General features: G+C 42.5%; 1 protein-coding gene across 4 annotated transcripts in view; it reads left to right on the top strand.

Moving 5' to 3' along the window:
• The first annotated feature begins 8,627 nt into the window (after positions 1-8,627).
• LAMA4 (laminin subunit alpha 4) overlaps positions 8,628-21,927 on the top strand; it is a 155,007-nt gene continuing 141,707 nt past the window's right edge. For 2 of the 4 annotated variants that reach the window (XM_024996679.2, XM_024996680.2), the window contains exons 1-2: positions 9,033-9,079; positions 9,377-9,723. In XM_024996679.2, coding sequence (XP_024852447.1) covers positions 9,529-9,723 — 195 coding nt within the window. In that variant the 5' untranslated portion in view covers positions 9,033-9,079; positions 9,377-9,528. Of the gene's footprint in view, positions 8,722-9,032; positions 10,195-21,927 lie in introns of those variants that run through there. The other 2 variants (XM_024996681.2, NM_001205965.1) reach the window with 2 other exon arrangements.

The following is a 21,927-nucleotide window of genomic DNA, read 5'->3' on the forward strand; positions in this document are numbered from 1 at the left end:
ATAAACATTATTCTATGTGTCACCTGAAGCCTAGACTGTTATTGCAACAATCTCCCAACTCATCCCCCAGGCTCCAGTCTCTCCACTCCAGCGCTCTCTCCACATGGTTAACTCGCCTGTGAGCCTCTCTCTCCCCTAGCAGTAAACTAACTCTCAGGTCCATACTTATCCATTCCATACTATCTCCCATTATCCACCCAAATGAGCTTCTCACAGTGACTCAGCCAGTCTGCCTTTGCCCTTGCCCTTGCGTGAACATGCATGTGTCTTCACTTTTCTATTCCTATGTCTATACTGTTCTATTTGCATGACATTCCCTTCTCCATGTCCTTCCCCCACCAGTCTTCCCATGCCTAATTCCTATATTTTTGGGGAGATCCAGCACAAATCTATAATGCCTTCTCTTAATTGAGCTCAAAGGGTTCCCTTCCTGCTTAAAGCAATGGATTTGCACCCACCTTGACCACCTACTGTTACCTACATGCTACAAATCTTCCTTACTAGACTACAAAGTTGTCCCTAGTATTATCCACAGTATGACCCACAATGGCTTGTAGATCCCAAGTAAAAACACAGTTTGTGCATGATGTATTATGAATTTATAATGTTTTAAAAACAAGTCTTTAAAACAGGAAGGAATACAGTGTAAGAATCTTATATGAGTCATTAAAAAAAAAAAAAAAAAATCTTGTCCAAAACTGAATGTTTCATCATCTCTGTTACCAACTTACACCTTCAATTTTCCTTTCCATGTTAGTAATGGCAAATCAATCATTTAAGTCTGCTCAGGCCAAAAGTTGGAGAAGGAAATGGCAATCCACTCCAGTGTTCTTGCCTGGAGAATCCCAGGGACAGGGGAGCCTGGTGGGCTGCCATCTATGGGGTCACACAGAGTCGGACACGACTGAAGCGTCTTAGCAGCAGCAGGCCAAAAGTATGGACCTCAGCCTCAAGTCCTTTCTTACTCTCATTTCTCATATCCAGCAAATTTCATTAGTTCTACATTCAAATAAATCCAGAATCTCATGACTCTTCACATCTAATGCTAATACTGTGGACCAAGCCACCATCATCTCTCACCTGTACTATTGCAAAAGCCTCTGAATAGTCTCCCTACTCCTTCCCTCATCTCTTTCATCAAATCACATCACTTGTGTACAGAACCCCCAGATACTTCCCATCTCACTCAAAGCAGAAGCCAGGGTCTTTACAATCATCTCAAAGGTCCTGCATAATCTACCCCACATGGCCCCCTGCCTTTCCGAATTTATCTCCAACTACTCTTTATCTCAATCGCTTTATTCTAGCCTCTTCCTCAACAAGGCCTGCATTTTCCATACTCTGCAGCCTTCAATCTCTATCACACAGCATTTTATTCTTATCCATAGTATTTACTTGACATAATGGATTCCATACATATATGTATTTCTCTTGCTTGTTTATTCTGTTTCTCCTAACCTTGCCTCAGTAAGAATATAAACTTCACAAAGGCAGAAATTTTGAACCAATTCTCATTTACTCTATTCCAGAGTCTATAAAAGTGCTGTTTTTGAAGTAGACATTCAAAAATATATGTTGAATAAATAGCTGATGAATAAATCTTATTTAGAGTGTTAAATTTTCAAAGGCTGTAGGTTACCTAATGGATATAGTGTACAGAGACTTGAGAATCTTTCTTCTAAATGTCAGAATCTGCACATTTGAACTTTTAGAACAGATCAGTTTCTCATTTGTTAGAATGAGAAACTATTCAGTTTCTCAATTCCAGACTATAAAACACTGTGGAAATATAAGGCATTGTTATGGTTATGTGCTCCCTATTTGAAATTTGTTTTCCGAAGTCTGTTGATTTCCCAAGGTGAGCATGTCCAGCATGTGTTTTCTGGAGAATAATGCAAGGGATGCAGAGCAAGACTATAGAACATCTGAGTTAGCATCTTACAGCCTAGTCTGCAGCTGCTCACACAAAGCAGGTTAGAACACATTTTGGCCCTCCGCCCTGCTTATACACCCGTCATACAGCAAGTCTCCTCTAAAAGAGTCTTCTCTTCCCTTTGTGGTGCTGGGGGTGGGGTACGTGCAAGGACATACAAAGCCCTTTTCTCAGACCTTCTCTTTTGAATGCTGCCCAATTCTCCTTAATTGTATAATTTCATTGTCAAGTCTCAGGTGCTCCTGTTTTCTATTGATCTCATCCCTGAGTTAATGGATGCTGATGCCTCCCTACTCAGTTGATTACATAACCACAGAGCATCCGTCACTTCCCTTTAGCCTGATGAAGTAATTATTCTAGCAGACCTAAAGGAAGGCCACGGCAGAGGCAATCGATAGTCCTCATTAAGACCATTCTCTCTCATCTGTTGGTTTCATCCCTTTCTCCATCAGGCTTGGATCAGGACATCCTCATTGCTATTATCATTCCTAAATGCTCTCTGAGCCCCTTCTTCATGGGCACAGTCCCTGCCCTTGAGGCTGATGGAGCCACTGTGAAAAGAAAGGACTTCCCAGCCTCCTAATGGCCCCTTAGCACAGCACTTATCCACACTAGCCAATCTTCTAAAATGCTGATCTGAACACTGTGAGCTATACACAGTAACAATGGAGTTAAGTGATATGACATGGAGAAAAAATATATACAGCTTGATTCATTTCTACAAGAAAAAAGTAGAAATGGACATATATTAAAATACATTTTACATACACAAAAATATATATAATGGAATACATAAAATATAAGGATGATGGAATTCATTAATATAAATGCAACAGAAGCCTGAAGGCATATGCATTTTCGGTGTTGTCAGTCATTGCCCCAGAGTGGTATGATTCCTGGTTGCCCCTCACTTCCTTCTTGCTGGATATCTGTAATTTCCTATTCTACTGTAATTATACTGTATTTTACTATACTTAATATATTTGGTTTTTGCAGCTGAAACTCCAATACTTTGGCCACCTGATGCAAAGAGCTGACTCATTTGAAAAGACCCTGATGCTGGGAAAGATCGAGAGCATGTGGAGAAGGGGACGACAGAAGATGAGATGGTTGGATGGCATCACCGACTCAATGGACATGGGTCTGGGTAGACTCCGGCAGTTGGTGATGGACAGGGAGGCCTGGCGTGCTGCGGTTCATGGGGTTGCAAAGAGTCGGACATGACTGAGCGACTGAACTGAACTGAATATATTTGGTACTTTAAAAATTCTTTAAATGCCAACATGAGCAAGTCATTTCCGGGCTTAAATTTCTTAACTTGAGAAAATGGATCACAATTTTATGATGGGATTGGTCACAGAAGCAAGTATGAGCTCTCCTCTACTATGAGATTTCCAGCTGACCATCAAGTAGCAGAAGTTAAGGTTGAAGAGGGGCTCTTCCGCACACTCTCCTCTCCAGTCACGCATCTCCTCTTTGAATGATTCCAGTGGGAGTTCAGGCCACCTGCGGAGAAGCAACAGCAAGAGTGCTGGGAGAGGATGGAGCTTTTACAAGTGGTTCTCCCCGTAGATAAAATGCCACGCTGTACCCTTCAGAACTGGTTAGAAGGTAGGTCTCATGTTCTCACCACAATTAAAAAAAAAAAACAAAACACCTTTTTTTTTTCTGTTCAAAGTTGTTCTTCCTCTCAAAAGTCTTCTCAAGCTATTGAGCAGGACGTCAGTGTAACTGAGAACAGCTCCCCAGTCTTCAGATCTGCATTTGGGAAGGATCCTTCTATTGCACCTAGAAGCGAGTAGGAGGCTGGGAAGCCCTTTTTCCTTACAGGGCTCCTCTCAAGTCCCTGAAGGCCATGCATAACTATGCATTGTGAAGATGGGGACTCAAAGAGCCTTTGGATATCCCATGGTCTTCCCACCCTCCTGTGGCATTGGAGCTCTGATGCGTTTGTCCTCTACATATATGGTTTTCCCCTTGGACCACCATTCTTCCCCTCCTCTCCACAGTTAAGATGCACTGTTTCCCCCTTCTGCAGCCTTTGCCCACCCTCCCTAGCCAAGTCCCAGTAAAGGGCTTGTTCTATATAGATACTTTGATGTTGTGTAGTCGCTCAGTTGTGTCCAACTCTCTTGTGACCCCATGGACTGCAGCCCTCCAGGCTCCTCTGTCCGTGGGATTCCCCAAGCAAGAATACTGGAGAAGGTTGTCATTTCCTTCTCTAGGGTATCTTTCCAACCCAGGGATCGAACCCGTGTCTCCTACCTGGCAGGTGGATTCTTTACTACTGAGCCACTAGGGAAGCCCATACAGATACTTAATTATCAGGATATCTGGACTTCTGCTTTCTATTCCTGGTAATCACTTTTTATTCCTTACAAGGGTCTACATGTGGTCTGTCCCACCGTTCTCTGAATTCCTTGGGAGACAGGATCATGTTTTTATTATTTTACCCTCAGCATCTCACATGCCACATAGAAGTGTTCGATAAATGCTGATTAAATAAATAAGCAAATTAATGAATACATTAAGTAGATAATGGACAGAAAGGATGCAGGCGGCACATGCTAAGGCCAGATGGGGCTGTGACAACTGTCGGAGTCAGGAGACTAAGCACAGAGAGCACGTATTACCCACATCCTGAACAAAAGCCTGAACAAACTGATGGGTAAAGAACCACTTTTAGAAGTCCCATCCTCTCCCAGAACTCTTGCTGTTTCTTCCCCTCAGGTGGCCTAAATTCCCACCAGAGTTGCTCACAGAAGAGACTCGTGACCAGAGAGGAGACAACAGGAAAAGAGGAACAGGAAAAGAGACACCCTGCCCCCGCCCCACCTCCTTCCTCACCTTCCTGCCACTTGACTATCCATTAGAGACCACATGGCAGGGAGAGCTCATACTTGCTTCTCTAACCAATCTCATCACTAAATTGTCACTAGTACACAGTCCCCACAACAATCCTCTGTCTAATTATGTCCAAGATTAGCACTTAAAAATCCAAAATAGCATCTGACGTGACTTTCTATTTGCAGAAGGGCACATGGGATGCATTAACAACACCCTCGCTAGATCCTTGGATGCTATGGACAGGCCCAACAACCAAGTGCTGAAGGGAGTGAGCAGCCCTGATATTTATCTGTTGATAACTGTAGTAGGGGACTCAGAAGAGAATTCCAGAACCCTCTGTTGATAAAGCCTCCAAACCACCAGATCAGCTGCTGCTAGAACTAAAAATAGCTTGGTCTGGTTGGGAAAGGATTGGTCTAGGAATCAGAAGGCATGGGACCCTCATCCTGCACTAACCAGCCTAATGTCCTTGCCATGTAACACCATCTAGTGAAAGTGTTAGTCGCTCAGTTGGGTCTGAGTCTTTTCGACCCCATGAACTGTAGCCTGCCAGGCTCCTCTGTCCATGGAATTCTCCGGGCAAGAATACTGGAGTGGGTAGCCATTCCCTTCTCCAGGGGATCTCCCCAACCCAGGGATTGAACCCAGATCTCCTGCATTGCAGGCAGATTCTTTACCATCTGAGCAACCAGGGAAACCCCATTTAACCTCTTAGCCTATTGCAATGTTGTGCTCTCTTCTGTGCACTGGGAATGACAGAGCAGCACCCCTTCCACCACAGGGCAGGTGGGAGTCCCAGAAGAGAGAGTGGACATGAGGTACTTGCTGAACGCCTGGAGAAGGAGACAGGGAGAGTCGTGATAAGAGAGCAGTCACACTGGAGACACTTCCCAGTTGTAGTGTTAGCAGAAATAAAATTCTCCCTTATTCAGGCCTTTGATGGTCTTGAGGTGGGCCTTTGGTGATGATTACCTTTGTTCTAGTGCCTTCCAATTTGCCATAAAATAGCCAGTCTCCCTCCTCACCTGCCTGCTCTGTCACTCTAAGATCCATGAGTGCCTCATTCATGGTTATACAGGGAAGTCCCAAGCAGCAACGAGAAATGTGAACAGCTATTTTCAGCAAATGGAAGGTTACTCAAGTCACAGGATAAAAAAACATAGTTATTTTTTCTCTTTAAAAATAAAGATTCTATTCTTTTTTAAGACTTTAAAATACAGTGTAGTTAAATACTAAATACTGAGCACTAACTTTATGCCAGGCTGTGTTAATGCTTTAGTCACATTATTTCATTACTCAATGAAAGTGGCATCATGATCCCATTTTACAGATGAGGAAACTGACATTCAGAGAGACCAAGTTCTGTCAAGCTCCCAGAACCACTGTAAACAAACCTAGGATTTGAAGCCTATTTTCATTCATACAAAACCCATGTTCCTGTGTATTACTTGCTTTGTCTCAAAAATAATAGAACTGCCTTATGATCCAGCAACCCCACTACTGGGCATACACACTGAGGAAACCAGAAGGGAAAGAGACACGTGTACCCCAATGTTCATCGCAGCACTGTTTATAATAGCCAAGACATGGAAGCAACCTAGATGTCCATCAGCAGATGAATGGATAAGAAAGCTGTAGTACATATACACAATGGAGTATTACTCAGCCATTAAAAAGAAAACATTTGAATCAGTTCTAATGAGGTGGATGAAACTGGAGCCTATTATACAGAGTGAAGTAAGCCAGAAGGAAAAACATAAATACAGTATACTAACGCATATATATGGAATTTAGAAAGATGGTAATAATAACCCGGTGTACGAGACAGCAAAAGAGACACTGATGTATAGAACAGTCTTATGGACTCTGTGGGAGAGGGAGAGGGTGGGAAGATTTGGGAGAATGGCAATGAAACATGTAAAATATCATGTAGGAAACGAGTTGCCAGTCCAGGTTCGATGCACGATGCTGGATGCTTGGGGCTGGTGCACTGGGATGGCCCAGAGGGATGGTATGGGGAGGGAGGAGGGAGGAGGGTTCGGGATGGGGAACACATGTATACCTGTGGCAGATTCATTTTGATATTTGGCAAAACTAATACAATTATGTAAAGTTTAAAAATAAAATAAAATTAGAAAAAAAAAAGAAAAAATATGATATTCACCACAAAAAAAAAAAATAGTAGTAGTATCTGTAGAAAGAAGATGAGGAGGAAGAGTTAGAAGTACACATTTAACAAAAAATTAAAAGCTCGTATGTCTTGAATAAGTGTATTTCTACCCCCACTGCTCAGGGCTCTCAGAGAATCTGAACACTACCTGGCAAGCAGGAAAAAGAGACTCTGAATGAAACAAAAAGTGTGCAGTTAATTGACATTAAACGAAGGACAGGACATAATCCTTCAGGAAACAAATGTGAACAGCTTCTGTGTACTGATGAGGTCTATGTCTGAAGTCAGAATATTATATGTACATAAATAATAGTAACAATAATAAAAATTACTATATTGAAAGTTTTTTTTTTTTAACTGAGAGTGGGACAGGATATTTGAGCATCAAGCTTTTCCCCTTTAGAGTCTGGTCATCTTGTCTCCCAAAATAAGTTTCTTGAAGAACCAACCAAACCAAATATATATGCTTAAGTTCTTTTACTTAATTTAGCAAGTTAACCAGCTTATGTGGAAGAAGATGATCGTAAATTAGCTTAATGGTTCATTACAATACTATTTTTATATCTTAAAATGAGAACATTACAGATACTTTGGGATATAGGAAAGCTTTTTGCTTCTTCCAGCTTTGGTACTTTTGCACTATACCATTTTGTTCTTGAAAAATCAACGACTTTAGCATCAGATTTACCTGTTCTAGTAGTACTTTTACCACATACCTATTACCAAATGTATATAACAATACTTACCTCATTATAGTGAAAATGGAAATAAATTACATAATGCAAACTTTTGACACCTAGAAGGTACTCCAAAAAAATGGACATGTCATCTCTTCTGTCTCTGAATTTGTGGCCTTTATTTCGCAAGTTTCAGTGTGGTATAAATGTGAAAGATAGTTTTGGAATCAGTGAGAACTGAGTCCAGCTTTCTACCAGCTGTGTGATGGGCAAATGTCCTAGTCTTTCAGAACCTCCCTTTTTAATTCTATAAAAAAGAAATAATAGTCCTATTTTGCAAAAATGCTGTGAGGCTTACAAATAACACATGCAAAGTATCTGGCATATGATAGGTGCAAAATAAATGGCTGCTTTGTATATCCTTAGATAAAATGATTTTTGTCCTATAAATAGAGCTAACAGGTTTATTGAAATGTTTTATTGCACGACAATTGTGAGTGATTTCAAACACCTCAGAACTTAAGTGTCTTAGATAAAATGATTTTTTTCCTATAAATAGAGCTAACAGGTTTATTGAAATGTTTTATTGCACGACAATTGTGAGTGATTTCAAACACCTCAGAACTTAAGTGTCATTGTATGAGTGTCTCATCTAATCCTTTTAAAGACATGTTTGGGTCTCATGGAAATGTTTAAAGCTCCTTATAAAGCCCATGAATGCAAAGGTATCTTAGCTGTAGTGGCCACTGACCCATCCACATGGGTACCCCAACATAACTGTAGCTCAACTTCACCCCAAAGTCTTGGAAAGGTTACATGACAGACAGATGTAGTAGGCATGAGATTACAGGCCAAGAGGAAGAGGTCGGGCTATAGGCAGTATATTTGACAGGCTCATACACTGCAAGCCTTGTTTCGGGCCCCTTACAAAGCACCGCTTTAGGAGGAAAACAAGATGTTCTTTGTAAATAAAAGTTCATGCATTTGAGTAATGAAGTCATTTTCCAGCGCTGGAGTGAAAGATATTCTTTTCCCAAGCCCTCTGGGTGAGGACTATTGGGAGGAAGAGGGTGGCCAGCCAGTCTCCAGGGAAGGTATGAGCACAAAGACCGCAGCAGCCTATCCCTAGAAAAGGAGAAAGCTGCCCAAGGAAGTGGGTGCCCTCTTCCCTGCCATCTGGGAGCATCCACCTCTGGCTCCAGCCCAAATCCCTTTCCCACCCACTTTCCTGCAAACCAGCGGGGCCACATAAAAGATCTGCATAAATATAGATAAGACATCCGGCACCTTAGCTAAATAAATAAGAGAAGTGAGGAAGCAATTACAAAAGCTGAATATTCATCTGGGGCACTTGGAGGGGCTCCAAACTGAGAGGGGAGGGGAGGACGCCAGGAAAGGCCCAGCCAGAGTGCCTGAAAGACCAGCTTGGAGGGGGAGGTCCTGGAAGAGAAGGTAAAAAGGGAGTGGTAAGAATGGGTGTGGGAAGGAAGCCAGGGCAGCGCAACCCTTAGTCCCCACCCGACCGCCGGGGACAGGAGGTGGCCTCCGCTCCCGGGCTCGTCCCAAACCCATCCGCCGCTCCATGCTGAGCTTTAGCTTCATCCATCTGTACATTCTTTAGCCAGTGTCTCTGGGGAGAGAGAGAGAAAGTGAGAGAGGGAAACAGAGGGGAGAGAGAAAGAAGAGAGAGGGAGGCAGGGAGGGAGGCCAGCTCTAGCTTACTCTCTCACTCTCCCTTTTTCTACTAAGTTGCTCCCGGGGCTGCCCTGAGTTCCCACATCTGGATACCGCAGACGCAGAGAAGGTACCATAAGCGAGGCACCACCGCATCACAGCGGGGACTGGCAAGGACTAAGAGTGGCCGAGCCCCTGGACGAGCCCTGTCGGATGTCAGCGGAGAGATGGCTTTGAGCTCAGCCTGGTGCGCAGTCCTGCCCCTGTGGCTCCTCTGCGGCGCCGCCTGCTCCCGCGCCGCGTCTGGGGACGGCAGCGCCTTCCCTTTTGACATCGAAGGGAGCTCAGCGTTCGGCCGACTAGACCCGCCTGAGACCAGCGAGCCCCGCGTGGCTCCCGGAAGCCTGCCGCCTGCTCCCAAGGTACAGTGCCCCTGCCGTTGTCACCCGACTGGGGCACCTGCGCCCCGCGCTGCGTGTGCCACACTCGTTGTTCCCCTCCCCCGCCTTCCCTTTTCCACCCGCCTTGAGAGTTTCACCTGGACGAGGTCAGTTCAGAAACTTGAAATAAAGAGTTTTACTTTGTACTTTGGATTTGGACTTTGTGAGTTGAGAGCGGAGACTTTGGAACACGTCCTTGTTCGAGCTGGCAAAAGAGCATGTGTCCTGAATACTCTGAGTCAGTAGGCTAGACTCTCACCTAGGGCCACAGCGGCACTTCTGTGACTTTCTGCCGTTTGTATGTTCCAGTAGAGGCATTTTTGTCAAGTCACACCTCATAATGTGCGTGCCCTGCCACTGGCTTCCTGCTCCTCCTCTCCATGATATTAGGACAGTAGGAACAGCAGTGCGCAGCCAATCTTTCGGTCACAAATTAATCAGAAGGTCCTCAGCAACAGAGGAGGGTGAGGGGTGGGTGAGGGCACCAAAGAAGCTGTTAGGAAACTGCAGAGCAAATACCTTAAATAGACAGGGGCCATTATATTCCAGAAACAAGAGGTCATGATGAAAGTCAAGCCCCAAACCAAATGTAAAAATGATGAATATATGCTATTGATGATAGTCAAAGAGCTGTTGTTTGAATTCCTTGCAATAGCATTTACATTGAAAACATAACCAAAGTGTAGAAATTGGGTAAAGGAAGATGGATCCAGAGTAAGTGATTTAAAAGCTCCTTTAGCCAAGACAGACAATAGCATGTCCAGTGCGTGGGGGATGCTAAGTAGGAGGAAAATGAAGTCACCTAAGTTCATGGGAAAAGAAAGAGCAGTTGACCTAAGAAGACACACACACACACACCCTATAGCTATGGTTACAGCAACTGTAGAACCAAAGCTATTATGTGGATTGATGCCATTTCTAACAGCACTGAAGTCTGGATTATTGCTACTAGTCCTACTAATTGTTAGTATAACTGTAGCTTTATTAATTACTACTGATAAGATATGCTGCGTGAAGATGGTCCTTCTCCAGGAGTGAGCTCTACCCACGCCCTAAAATGAGGGGAGGATGGGTAGGGCCAGAGCATACTAACCCCTATTGTGATGTGAAATGTAATCCCCATGAGAAAGAGAGGCATGCCTTCTAGTCAACTTTGTACTCAGATTCGGAGAGAAGCCAGATCGGGAGACACTCCACACAGTGGGAAGGCTTCACTTCTCTACAGGCTTGGAATCAACCCCTCAGGAAGCATTATCTCCACCTGTTGCTTTGAGTGTGGAAAGTTCCAGGATGAAATGCTTGACTTAAGAGTAGGAATGCCAGACAGAATACAGGACACCCAATTAAATTTGAATTTCAGAAAAACAACAAATAGATTTTTAGTTATATCTCAAATATTTCATGAGATGTATTTATGCTAAAAAGATTTTTCATTGTTGATCTGAAATTCAGTTTATCTGGGCATTCTGTATTTTTACCTGCTAATTCTAAAAAGACAGGCACACATAACTTTTTGTAATTCTCCTCTCACAAAAAGTAAGAAAATCATTATTTTATTCTTAGGGAAACTTAAATTTATTGCTGAAACCCCAAACAATTTCTTATGCCCTCACATACCCAGTGAAATAATATGAAGTCAGCACATCAGAGTTTTAGATTGCAGGCTTTGCAGTCTGATGATCCCAAGCTCAAATTTTAGCTTCTGTGCTCCTTACCTTGAGCAAACTACAGATGCCCAACTTGCAGATAAAGAAACTGAGGCTTAGAGAAGTTACTGATGTCTACATCATACTTCATATACTAACTGTGATGAAATTAGATAAAATACATAGAGGGCTTAACACAGTGACTGACTGGAAATGCTTTATACATCCCAAGTGTTGTCTTTATTATTATTATGAGCAATACATGGATTATTGGACTGAAAGAGACCCTTATTTGGGAATATTTCTCAGAAGTTTATTTTTATGCTGCTATTTTACTTAATATTGCTTGTCTGTACCTTTTCAATCAAAAAGAATGTCCTGTAGTGAGTTAAATTTGTAACACTGTCAGAGACTAATAGGTTCAGAATGCCCATTGAGGTTTTTGGTTTAGGGAAACAGAAAGAAGCTATTAGTCATTCAAAGTATATGATGTAGAAAGGGTGGGATTGGGGTAATTATGTTCCCACTGCATAGTTTCACATAATGCCTCCAGTCAGCCTGTGGTCCCACAGCGATCCCAGTGCCCCACCAGTCGGGTTTCCCATGCTCTTTATAGCCAGGAAGGAGACCTGAAATCAAATACATTCTGGAGATTTAATAACATGGTACAGCCACTCTGATGAATTGGTTCAGGAGGCTGTATTTTCATCTATAGAAAGAGAACATGGGTTCATACAGAACATTATTCGTGGGAGGTTCGAGAAGTGGATGGAAGGATAGTCTAAAAATATTCATTTTATTTGAATTGGATATATACATGTGTGTATATATATGTGTATATAAATGGTTATTCCTCAATTTGCCTTCAAAGGGAAGGAAGAAAAATATTAACACAAGCATGGAGCAGTGGAAGGTGCTAGGCTGGTGGTCTTTCTAAGGCTCCCCCATGCTCCTCCATAGCAGGACTGACATCCTCTCCACCCCTGAGCCCTCCACCCTCAGCACAGAGGTAGGCACACTGGTGCACAGTGTGAGTTGGAGAACATACGCACTAAATGTACATTGAGGAAAAGGATGGGATGTGCTGGCTGACCAAGAAGGAAGGCCCCTCCCTACCTTCTAAAATAAGCACAAGCTTCCCTCAGGATGCAGAGAATGTGAAAAGAGGAGCACCCATGGGTAACTCTGTGCTAGTTGGCAGGATTTCCTCACTATCTAGGTGAGGAAAACACTAGCTTTTTTTTTTTATATAAGCAGATAATTTACTGAGTCCATTATTCCTGAGTATTTGGTGACAACAATGATTTTCAGTAGGTAGGGGTGGGGAAAGGGGAAACTAGGTAGTGTCATAAAGTAGATTTAGTATCCTAATATTCCACATTTAAGAAAACAAAGTCTTAATTTTATTATACAAGTGAATAATAGGCACAATTGAAACTAGGCACAAATCTTCGTGGCCAATATGGAGACGCAGAAGAACAGGCGGGGATGCAGGGACAGAGAGAGTAACATCCCCAGAGGAGGGTATCCAAGTGTCCTTGGAAAGAGTGACATTCTTGTCTATCAGAAAGAAGCAGGAGTTAAACAAGGTCACAAACTCTAGGTTAGAGGTTGATTAAAAGAAACCATTAGTTGGGCATATTTCTCAGGACTTTATGGTGCTGTTTTACTTAATATCACCATTTGTCTATATTCTTTGTGGCTGGAAAGAAGCCACCCAGAGACTCAGTAGGAGAATGGGGACTCTGCTGGAGGGGCAAAGTGTGAAGTGGTGGAGTGCTACAGCACTGTTACTGCCTTTGGTAGGTTATTGAGAAAATAAGGGAAATAACTGACAATATTGAGCAAACTTCTCTGACAGGGGAAAACAGGAGTTTATCTCCTAATAAACCTAGTTTATCTCCTGGGTTTTGCTGCTGCTGCTGTTAGCTTCCCTCCAAGAAAATTGTGCCCCATGAACTGCATGTACAAGTATACCCTGCATGAGACAAACCTGCTTGCTAAAGACAAGCACTATGAAGGAGACTCATTCTGATGTACTTTTCTTCTAGACTCCCTTCATGGTCTATTTGTGATGCTGTACTCCAACACATAGTTAGGTGCCTGGCCACTAAAGGACTGCAGTATGTTTATTAAAAGACAGCTTAGATCTCTTTCACTATCTGCTTTCCTTTTCCTTATCTTGCTCCTAGACTTTGAAAGAGGCTCTGTAGAATCACACTAAGACTTCCAGTCACTGGCCTGGGCCATCATTCTGTACCGTTCTTCAACAGTGTGGTTGGTAATTTGACACCCTCACATCCACCCTGACACGCAGTCATTATTTCATTCACTTATGTGTGTGTGCTCTGTCGGTCTGACTCTGTCTGACTCTCTGTGACCCCATGGACTGTAGCCCACCAGGCTCCTCTGTCCGTGGAATTTCCCAGGCAAGAATATTGGAATGGGTTGCTGTTTCCTACTCCAGAGGATCTTCCCATCCCAGGGATCAAACCTGCGTCTCTTGCATCTCCTGCATTTGGCAGGCAGATTCACTATCACTGTGCCACCTGGGAAGCCTATTTCATTCAATATCCTCCAAAGAGGAGGTTTTGAGTTCTGCCATGTAAACAGCAATAAAGCAAGGGCCAGGAGGAACACAAAAAAAAGCAGTCACATTCCAACCCTCAAGGAGTAAGCAATCTAGGATAGAAAGATATATATATAGCCACTATATAAAGCAGAATGAATTCATGTTCTGTAAGAATGACTATCACTAATGCCATGGGGGTAATATAGAAAAAGTACTACTCCTGGGGTAGGAGAGCAGAGCACAGCCACTCATCAAACACTGAAGAAGGCTCGTAGGAAACATTATTTTAGAAGAACTGGCATATAGTAACAACAACAACAATAATAATAATGGTAATACCGTGGCCTATAGATGACATTCATTGAGTATTTACCATGTGTCGGACACTGGCCTAAGCACTTGCCATGAGTTACTTCCTTTAACCCTCATAACAGTTCAATAGACTGGCATAGTCATCATCTCATTTTACAAACATGGAAACTGAGGCACAGAGCATTTGCCCAGGCATCCTACCTGGTAAGTGGCACAGCTAGGAAGGAGTTTATGAAAGTAATTCAACTTGCAAGAGTATCTGGGAAAGTGTGGCTAGGTAAATAGAACTATATGTGGAAATAATTTTTGTCAAAGTTTGGGAATAAAATGAAGGTATATAAAATACCATTCAAAGACCATTTATGCAGGGCTTCCCTGGTGGCTCTCAGATGCTAAAGAATCTGCTTGCAATACAGGAGACCTGGGTTCAATTCCTGGGTGGGAAAGATCCCCTGGAGAAGGAAATGGCAACCCACTCCAGTATTCTTGCCTGGAGAATTCCATGGACAGAGGAGTCTGGCGGGATACAGTCCATGGGGTCGCAAAGAGTCGGACATGACTGAGCAACTGACACCTGACCTGCTAGATGAATAGCACAAATTACATGGCCTATATTACAGAATTTATTATAAGATTGCTGAAAAACAGAGAATTCCATTTGCTGTGATCCTAAAGTTCTCAGATGTAACCAGAAGAAAAAATTTTAATTGTGGTAAAATATACACAAAATTTACTATTTTAACCATTTTTAAATGACATCAGGTACATTCACCATTCATCATCATCCATTGCCATCCATCATCATCACCACCATCCATCTCAAAGCTTTTTCATCTTCCCAACTGAAACTCAATACTGTATACATTAAACAATAATTCCCATTAGCCTTTTCCCCAGGCCCTGGCAGCCACCATTCTACTCTAGGTATCTCATATAAGTGGAATCTACTTGTCTTTTCTTATCTGCCTTACTGCACTCACTATAACGTGTTTAAGCTTCATCCATTTTGTAGCATGTGTCCAAATTTCATTCCTTTTTAAGGCTGAATGATATTCTATTCTATGTATATATCGCATTTTGTTTATCCATTTACCTGTTGGTGGACATTGAGTTGTTTCTACCTTTTGGCTGCTATGAAAAGTTTTGCTATGAACATTGGTCTACAATTATCCATTTGAGTTTCTTCTTTCAGTTCTTTTGGGTATATACCTAGAAATAGAATTGCTGATCCTATGGGACAGAGAAAGTTTTGAAGCTCAGATTTTTATAGAGGCCAAGCAAAAAACAACTGGGCAGTGAAAGGAACATGTCCTATGAGTGATGGGGCCCAAGAAACAGCAGAGGAAGCGTGCCTCTCCTGGGGGCACCCACCTCTGTGTTTAACGAGAAGATAGAATCTGGATTCTTCAGTGAAATTGCTGACTCAATTTTTTTAATGCCCTGAGGGAAGCACAGCTGATGGTCCAGTTCAGCCTGAAGACTGTTTATTTGCAGTCCTCTGCTTTACATTTGAAATTCACCTTTCATCAAAGGCGTAATGTGCGCATCTGGCCGGACAGATGTGGTAGGAATCTAGCTCCCCTGCTTTCTAGCTGTTTGACTTTTAGGCAGATTAGCTCAGAGGCTTGGTTTGTTTGGTTTAAAATGAGTACAAATGTATTTGCCTTATTTGTGAAATTTAAGTGAAATTATGTATAGAAGCTGCCTAATGCAACATTTGCCCTCATTCTCTCTTCTCTCCTTCCCTCCTCACCCTCTTCCTTCCACTATCTGTTTTTATCTACCTGCAAATTTATGTTTGTAGTATTTGCTTATTTTCATCTAAATTTTTATTTATTCTGTAAATTTGATTACTCTCAACTTTGGCTTACAAATTTGTTGATTATTCAACATTGGAGAAGGAAACTAGCTTAATTATTATAATCATTGTATCCCTAATGGTTCTTTAAACATAACCTTTCCCCAGGAATCTGAGTAGTTAAGAAAAATGAATGAGTTTTTCAAAATCTCGAAAAAGTTAAACAAAAAGAAAAAACGCAATAAATTTGATATGACAAGGACTATAACTTTTTTCCCCCATTAATAATTAAATCCTCAAATCTGACTTGTTATAATTTCCTTAAACATATAATGCCACAATACTCCTCTCCTTTAGGAATGGAGTTTTTCCTTGCTCAAAGTAACCAAATAATGATGGCCAGACATAATTCTGAGACATTTGATTGATCAGAAACCATTAAAATCAGATCATCAGCACATGCTCTGAGTTCCAAAACTTAGCATTTCCAAACAATCACGTGTTTTCTAAAGCAGGTAATCTGCTACTTGACTGAGATATAGTCATCACATAGAAGAATATTTAAGTATCTACTCCAGCATTTGCCAAAGAGCAGCATTCTTTTTTCAGCTGTTTTTTCTTTTTGCTCCTCGTGTGGTACAGTTAAATTCTGGGAAATGGTTTACTAAAGGGAAGTTTAACCACAGATGTTTGTAATTCCAACTTAAGTTTCCCATCAAAGTCTTAATGAAATTCAGCTGCCAGCAGTGCAGCTCTGAATCTGAGTCTTTTTATCCTGAGAAACTTGGGGAAAACAGCATTCCAAAGATGAATGGTAGTGGGAAAATGTCCATATTAAAGCCCAAATCCTGTACGTAAAGGAAAAAAAAATACACAAAGAAATAAATTCTTAAAAAAAAAAAAAAAGAGAGGAGTGGTCATATTGAGTAACATGCAATATGGCCCTCTTTTCACTTCCAGGAATTTCTTAGTTTGTGTGTTGTGTTTTCTTGGAAGCTAGAGATTCTAGTGTTTACCTAAATGGAGTCAAGTATCAACGTTTATGACTCCATGGGAACCAATGAGTTGGAGAAATCCCATAACATTAAAAGCTGCATTAGCCCAAGTCTCTTGGAGACTAGAGCAGTGATCCGTGCTGCATTCTACAGCTAACAGGACTCTCGAGCACAGTGCAGACTCTGTATATTAATATTTATTTTGAAATTATGCCCTCCATTACAGGGAGTGGCATGGCTGCTTTAAAGGAGATCGGGATGTCTAGAGATCAAAGACGTCCTCACTTAAATTCACCGTGGACGTGACTGCTACGTGCTATGCTGTTGTCTATTTACAAAGTGAACTACAGCATGGCACCCTGCACTGAGCAGCTCTAAAAAGCTAAATGTGGGACCAAAGGATGCATTTTATAGACACCAGCAGAAGGCAAGACAACTGTCTAGCAAAGCTTTGAATTATGGGATGCCAGGGCTGTAGAACCATTTAGAATCACAAGAGCCAGAGCAAAATCAGGGTTTAAAATCATGGCTGGCTTCTTCTTCCATAGCAGAATTATTCTATAGTGCCTTTCAAGATTCACAGTCCCAGTGTGTATGCTACTCTTTGATAAACAGTGCTATAATCTGACAAGCTAAGTGTGCCCTAAGTGTAACCTCTCTTCCTGTTGGTATGCTATTAGTCTGGGAACAGCAGAGCGGTTCTGTCATCTGTGATTCTGTCAATCCTCAGGTCACAGGTGAGGTGCTAAGTGCCTGTTATTTGGAGGCTGAACTGAGTCTGAAAGCCTGGAGACCGGCCAGTGTTTCTTTGTGGTGCATGAATGATTGCCTCATTCTGTATTGTTCCCTTGGAATTATTGTCTGTTGTGACTAATGCCAGCAGACACCTTGAAATGCGACTTAAACCAGAGACAAGCCCTGAAGCCTCTACTGCAGCACAGAGTTCAGCACAGAGGAGACCTGTTTGAATGCCAGCCAGTGGGTGGTTATCCTGGATGTGTAACTCTATTGGACCTTGCAGTGGGAACTGTAATATCAAAGGGATCACAGGATATTAGATCCGGAAGGGGAGTTTAGGGATTCAAACCCTCTCATTTTATAGGTAAGGAAGTTGAGTCTTAGAGGGGTTGAGGTGCTTCACTCAAGGACACAAAGCTCACAAGCAGCAGTGCCAGGAATCATGTCTTCTGACTTCCAGCCTTATTTTCTTTCAAATTGTTTCAAGGGACTTAATCATCTTTAGCTTTAGAACTGGGAATCATTAAGTGTTTTACATATGTGTGCTGTGCTTAGTTGCTCAGTCATGTCTGACTCTTTGCAACTCCATGGACTATAGCCCACCAAGTTCCTCTATGGGGATTTTCCAGTCAAGAATACTGGAGTGGGTTGCCATGCCCTCCTCCAAGTGATCTTCCTGACCTAGGGATCGAACCCAGGTCTCCCACTTTGCAGGTGAATTCTTTACCATTGAGCCCTGGTGGTAAAGAATCTGCCTGCCAATGCAGGAGACACAGGTTTGATCCCTGGGTCAGGAAGCCCCTGGAGAAGGAAATGGCGATCCCATATTCTTGTCTGGGAAATCCCATGAATAGAGGAGCCTGGAGGGCTATACTCCATGGGGTCCCAAAAGAGTCAGATATGATTTAGTGACTAAACATCAACAGTAATATATATATGACTGCAGCCTTGAAATTAAAAGACCCTTACTCCTTGGAAGGAAAGTTATGACCAACCTAGATAGCATATTCAAAAGCAGAGACATTACTTTGCCAACAAAAGTCCGTCTAGTCAAGGCTATGGTTTTTCCTGTGGTCATGTATGGACATGAGAGTTGGACTGTGAAGAAGGCTGAGCATCGAAGAATTGATGCTTTTGAACTGTGGTGTTGGAGAAGACTCTTGAGAGTCCCTTGGACTGCAAGGAGATCCAACCAGTCCATCCTAAAGGAGATCAGCCCTGGGATTTCTTTGGAAGGAATGATGCTAAAGCTGAAACTCCAGTACTTTGGCCACCTCATGCAAAGAGTTGACTCATTGGAAAAGACCATGATGCTGGGAGGGATTGGGGGCAGGAGGAGAAGGGGACGACAGAGGATGAGATGGCTGGATGGCATCACTGACTCGATGGACGTGAGTCTCAGTGAACTCCCGGAGTTGGTGATGGACAGGGAGGCCTGGTGTGCTGCAATTCATGGGGTCACAGAGTCGGACACGACTCAGCGACTGAACTGAACTGAACTGATACATAGATAGATAGATAGATAAATAGATATAGATATCTTTAAGAAAAAAAAAAAACTGATTACTTCTAATATACTATCCCTAGAGGAGGAAATGGCAACCCACTCCAGTATTTTTGCCTGAAGAATCCCATGGACAGAAGAGCCTAGAGGGCTATAGTCCATAGGGTTGCAAAGAATCAGTCATGACTAAGCAGGCATGCATGCAATATACTATCACTTCACTCTTCACTGTTTCTAGTTAACCTTAAGTTGAATTATCAATAGGAAAGTCTCCCAGAATTGAGTAGAGTGGGAAAAAGCACTGAACTGTGAGTCTGGAACTAACTATTCTGGTTCTTGGCCATGCCACTGACAATCATATCACCCTTATCAGTTCAAGGAACCTGAACAAGTCCCTTCATCTCCCAGGGTGACTCGAAAAGAATATAACAAAATTAACAAAGTCAAGGTTAATGCAACCAACAAAGTTCTATAATTGTCTAATAAATAGATCAAATTATAAACTGTTAAAGAGAAGCCAACTTAAGGAGCAGAATCACTCAGAGGACAGCTTCTGTCCTAGTTAGAACCCAAAGATGTAGAGGGAAACATGGGGTCCTGATCTGGTGAAGAGGGTGGATGGGAATGGTTTAACAGAGTCCTTGTTCCTGCTTCCTCAGAACCCCAGGGGCAGGACTGAGGATGGAATGCAGAACAGAGCACTGGCCCAGCCATGGACATGAGCCTTTCCAAGGTGACTCACCCAGGAGGTTCCCAGGCAGTATCCAGGACAGAGACCTAAGTGTACCCAATGAACATTTACAGTCTCCCACATCAGGGTTCCTGGATACTGCTGTCTGCCTCTCCAGACACTTCAGGGTGACTCTAAGCATTAAGCTCCACATGGAAAAACAGGAAGTATGACAATAGACAAGATGAGGGACATGGGGACTCGTGTCCATGTGTCTTCTAACACTTAAGTGACCTGTGACCGAGGGTCCAGAGAGGAGACTGTCTTTTCACTCTGCAAAAGGAAGGAAGAGCCAGTGAGAGATTACTGACTCATCATAAACATCAACTGAAATCACTGTATTATAATAGACACAGTATCGCTGCTCCCAACTGAGCCTTTATGATAAGGTAAAGAGGAAGCCTAATTTGATAGCCTTTTCTAGCCTGGGCAGAAATCAGAACTCAACATTTGAAAGCAAATTTTTTTTTTTTTCTAATTTTATTTTATTTTTAAACTTTACATAATTGTATTAGTTTTGCCAAATATTTTTTGAAAGGACCTTTCTGGAAATCAGAATCGTCAGTGTATCAGAATTGCCCAGGAGCGTGAATGACTATGGGGAGGAGGAGTTGACGTCATGGAGACACCAAGCATGGCCCAAGGGCAGCAGCGCCAGCAGCACATGGGCTGGTGTTGGGCATGCAGACTCCCAGGTCCCACTCAAGAATCAGAATCTGCATTTTCTACCAGATGCCCAGGTTGTTCACAGGCACATTAAAGGATGAGAACCACTAGTCTCAAAAGTGCAGCTGGGCTTAGACTTTAATGGACTTCAGGAAATTGAGAATCCAGAAAAGGAAGTGTTTTTGACGTAATTACAAAGAGGCCTAAAATATAAAACTAAATCATGGCTGCAAGAGTAGGAGAGCTTACAGGTTCCCCCCAGTACTAGTGCCTGACCTGGAAAGGTACACTTCAGAATAAAATTCAAGCTTCAAAGAAAACCGCTGCTTCGAACATCACTTCCTGAAAGCCTGGCGAGCACATAGTAGGTATTCCGGATGGGGATGTCAAGAAAGACATGAAATGAGAGGGAAGGTTTCTACTCTCTCCTACACTACTCTCCTCCCAGCACATGCAGCCTAGGAACAGGACCACTGGAGACTCTGTGTCCTTCAGAGGAAGGGAGTGGAGATGGGGAGAATTTACTCATGGAGTCTTCTTGAAAACAGGGTATTTCCAGACTCAAAATAGTGGGATTATAATGTTTCTTTTGCTAATAAGGGAGGCTTTCTATAGAGAGGATGATGTGACTTTGGGGAGGGAGGAGTATGGTCTCTGATATAAACTAGAAAGATACTGACAAGAGATTTGGAAGAGCTAGTTCCCCAAAATGAAAATTGCCAAGGCTAGTCCTCAAGCTAGTGCTTTTCTAGACGGGGCTGAGACTTGCAGGAAAGTGCTCCTGAGACAGAGCCTCTGTCTCTTCCTGCATCAGTGGAGTAGTCCCCACCCTCCTGGATGATTCCAGGTCTCTCTGATGCAGCCTCAGCCCTGAGAGGGCCCCTTGTTATTTTATAACAACCTTACAGGACAGCTGTCATTCTTTTAATGCCTAAGCACCTGCTTAGCACTTGCTGTGTCCTAGGCATTGTTTGAGACACTCTATTATTAGTTTTGCTTGTAGCATAATGAGGAAGGTACTACTATTAGCACTATTAGTCTACAGATGAGGAAACTGAGTCGTATAGAAGTTGAATAAAAAATTGAGTTACTCATTCAAGGTTACAACGCAGGGAATCTGACTCCAAGCTTTTAATCTCTGTCTTGTAAATATCCTCTAACATCTGTTTCTAAATCTCAGAGTGTCTTACAGTTGCTCAGCTAACAATGGTCCCCGGTATCATCC

This window comes from Bos taurus, chromosome 9, assembly GCF_002263795.3.
Source record: "Bos taurus isolate L1 Dominette 01449 registration number 42190680 breed Hereford chromosome 9, ARS-UCD2.0, whole genome shotgun sequence".
In the NCBI taxonomy this organism is placed as follows: Eukaryota; Metazoa; Chordata; class Mammalia; order Artiodactyla; family Bovidae; genus Bos; species Bos taurus.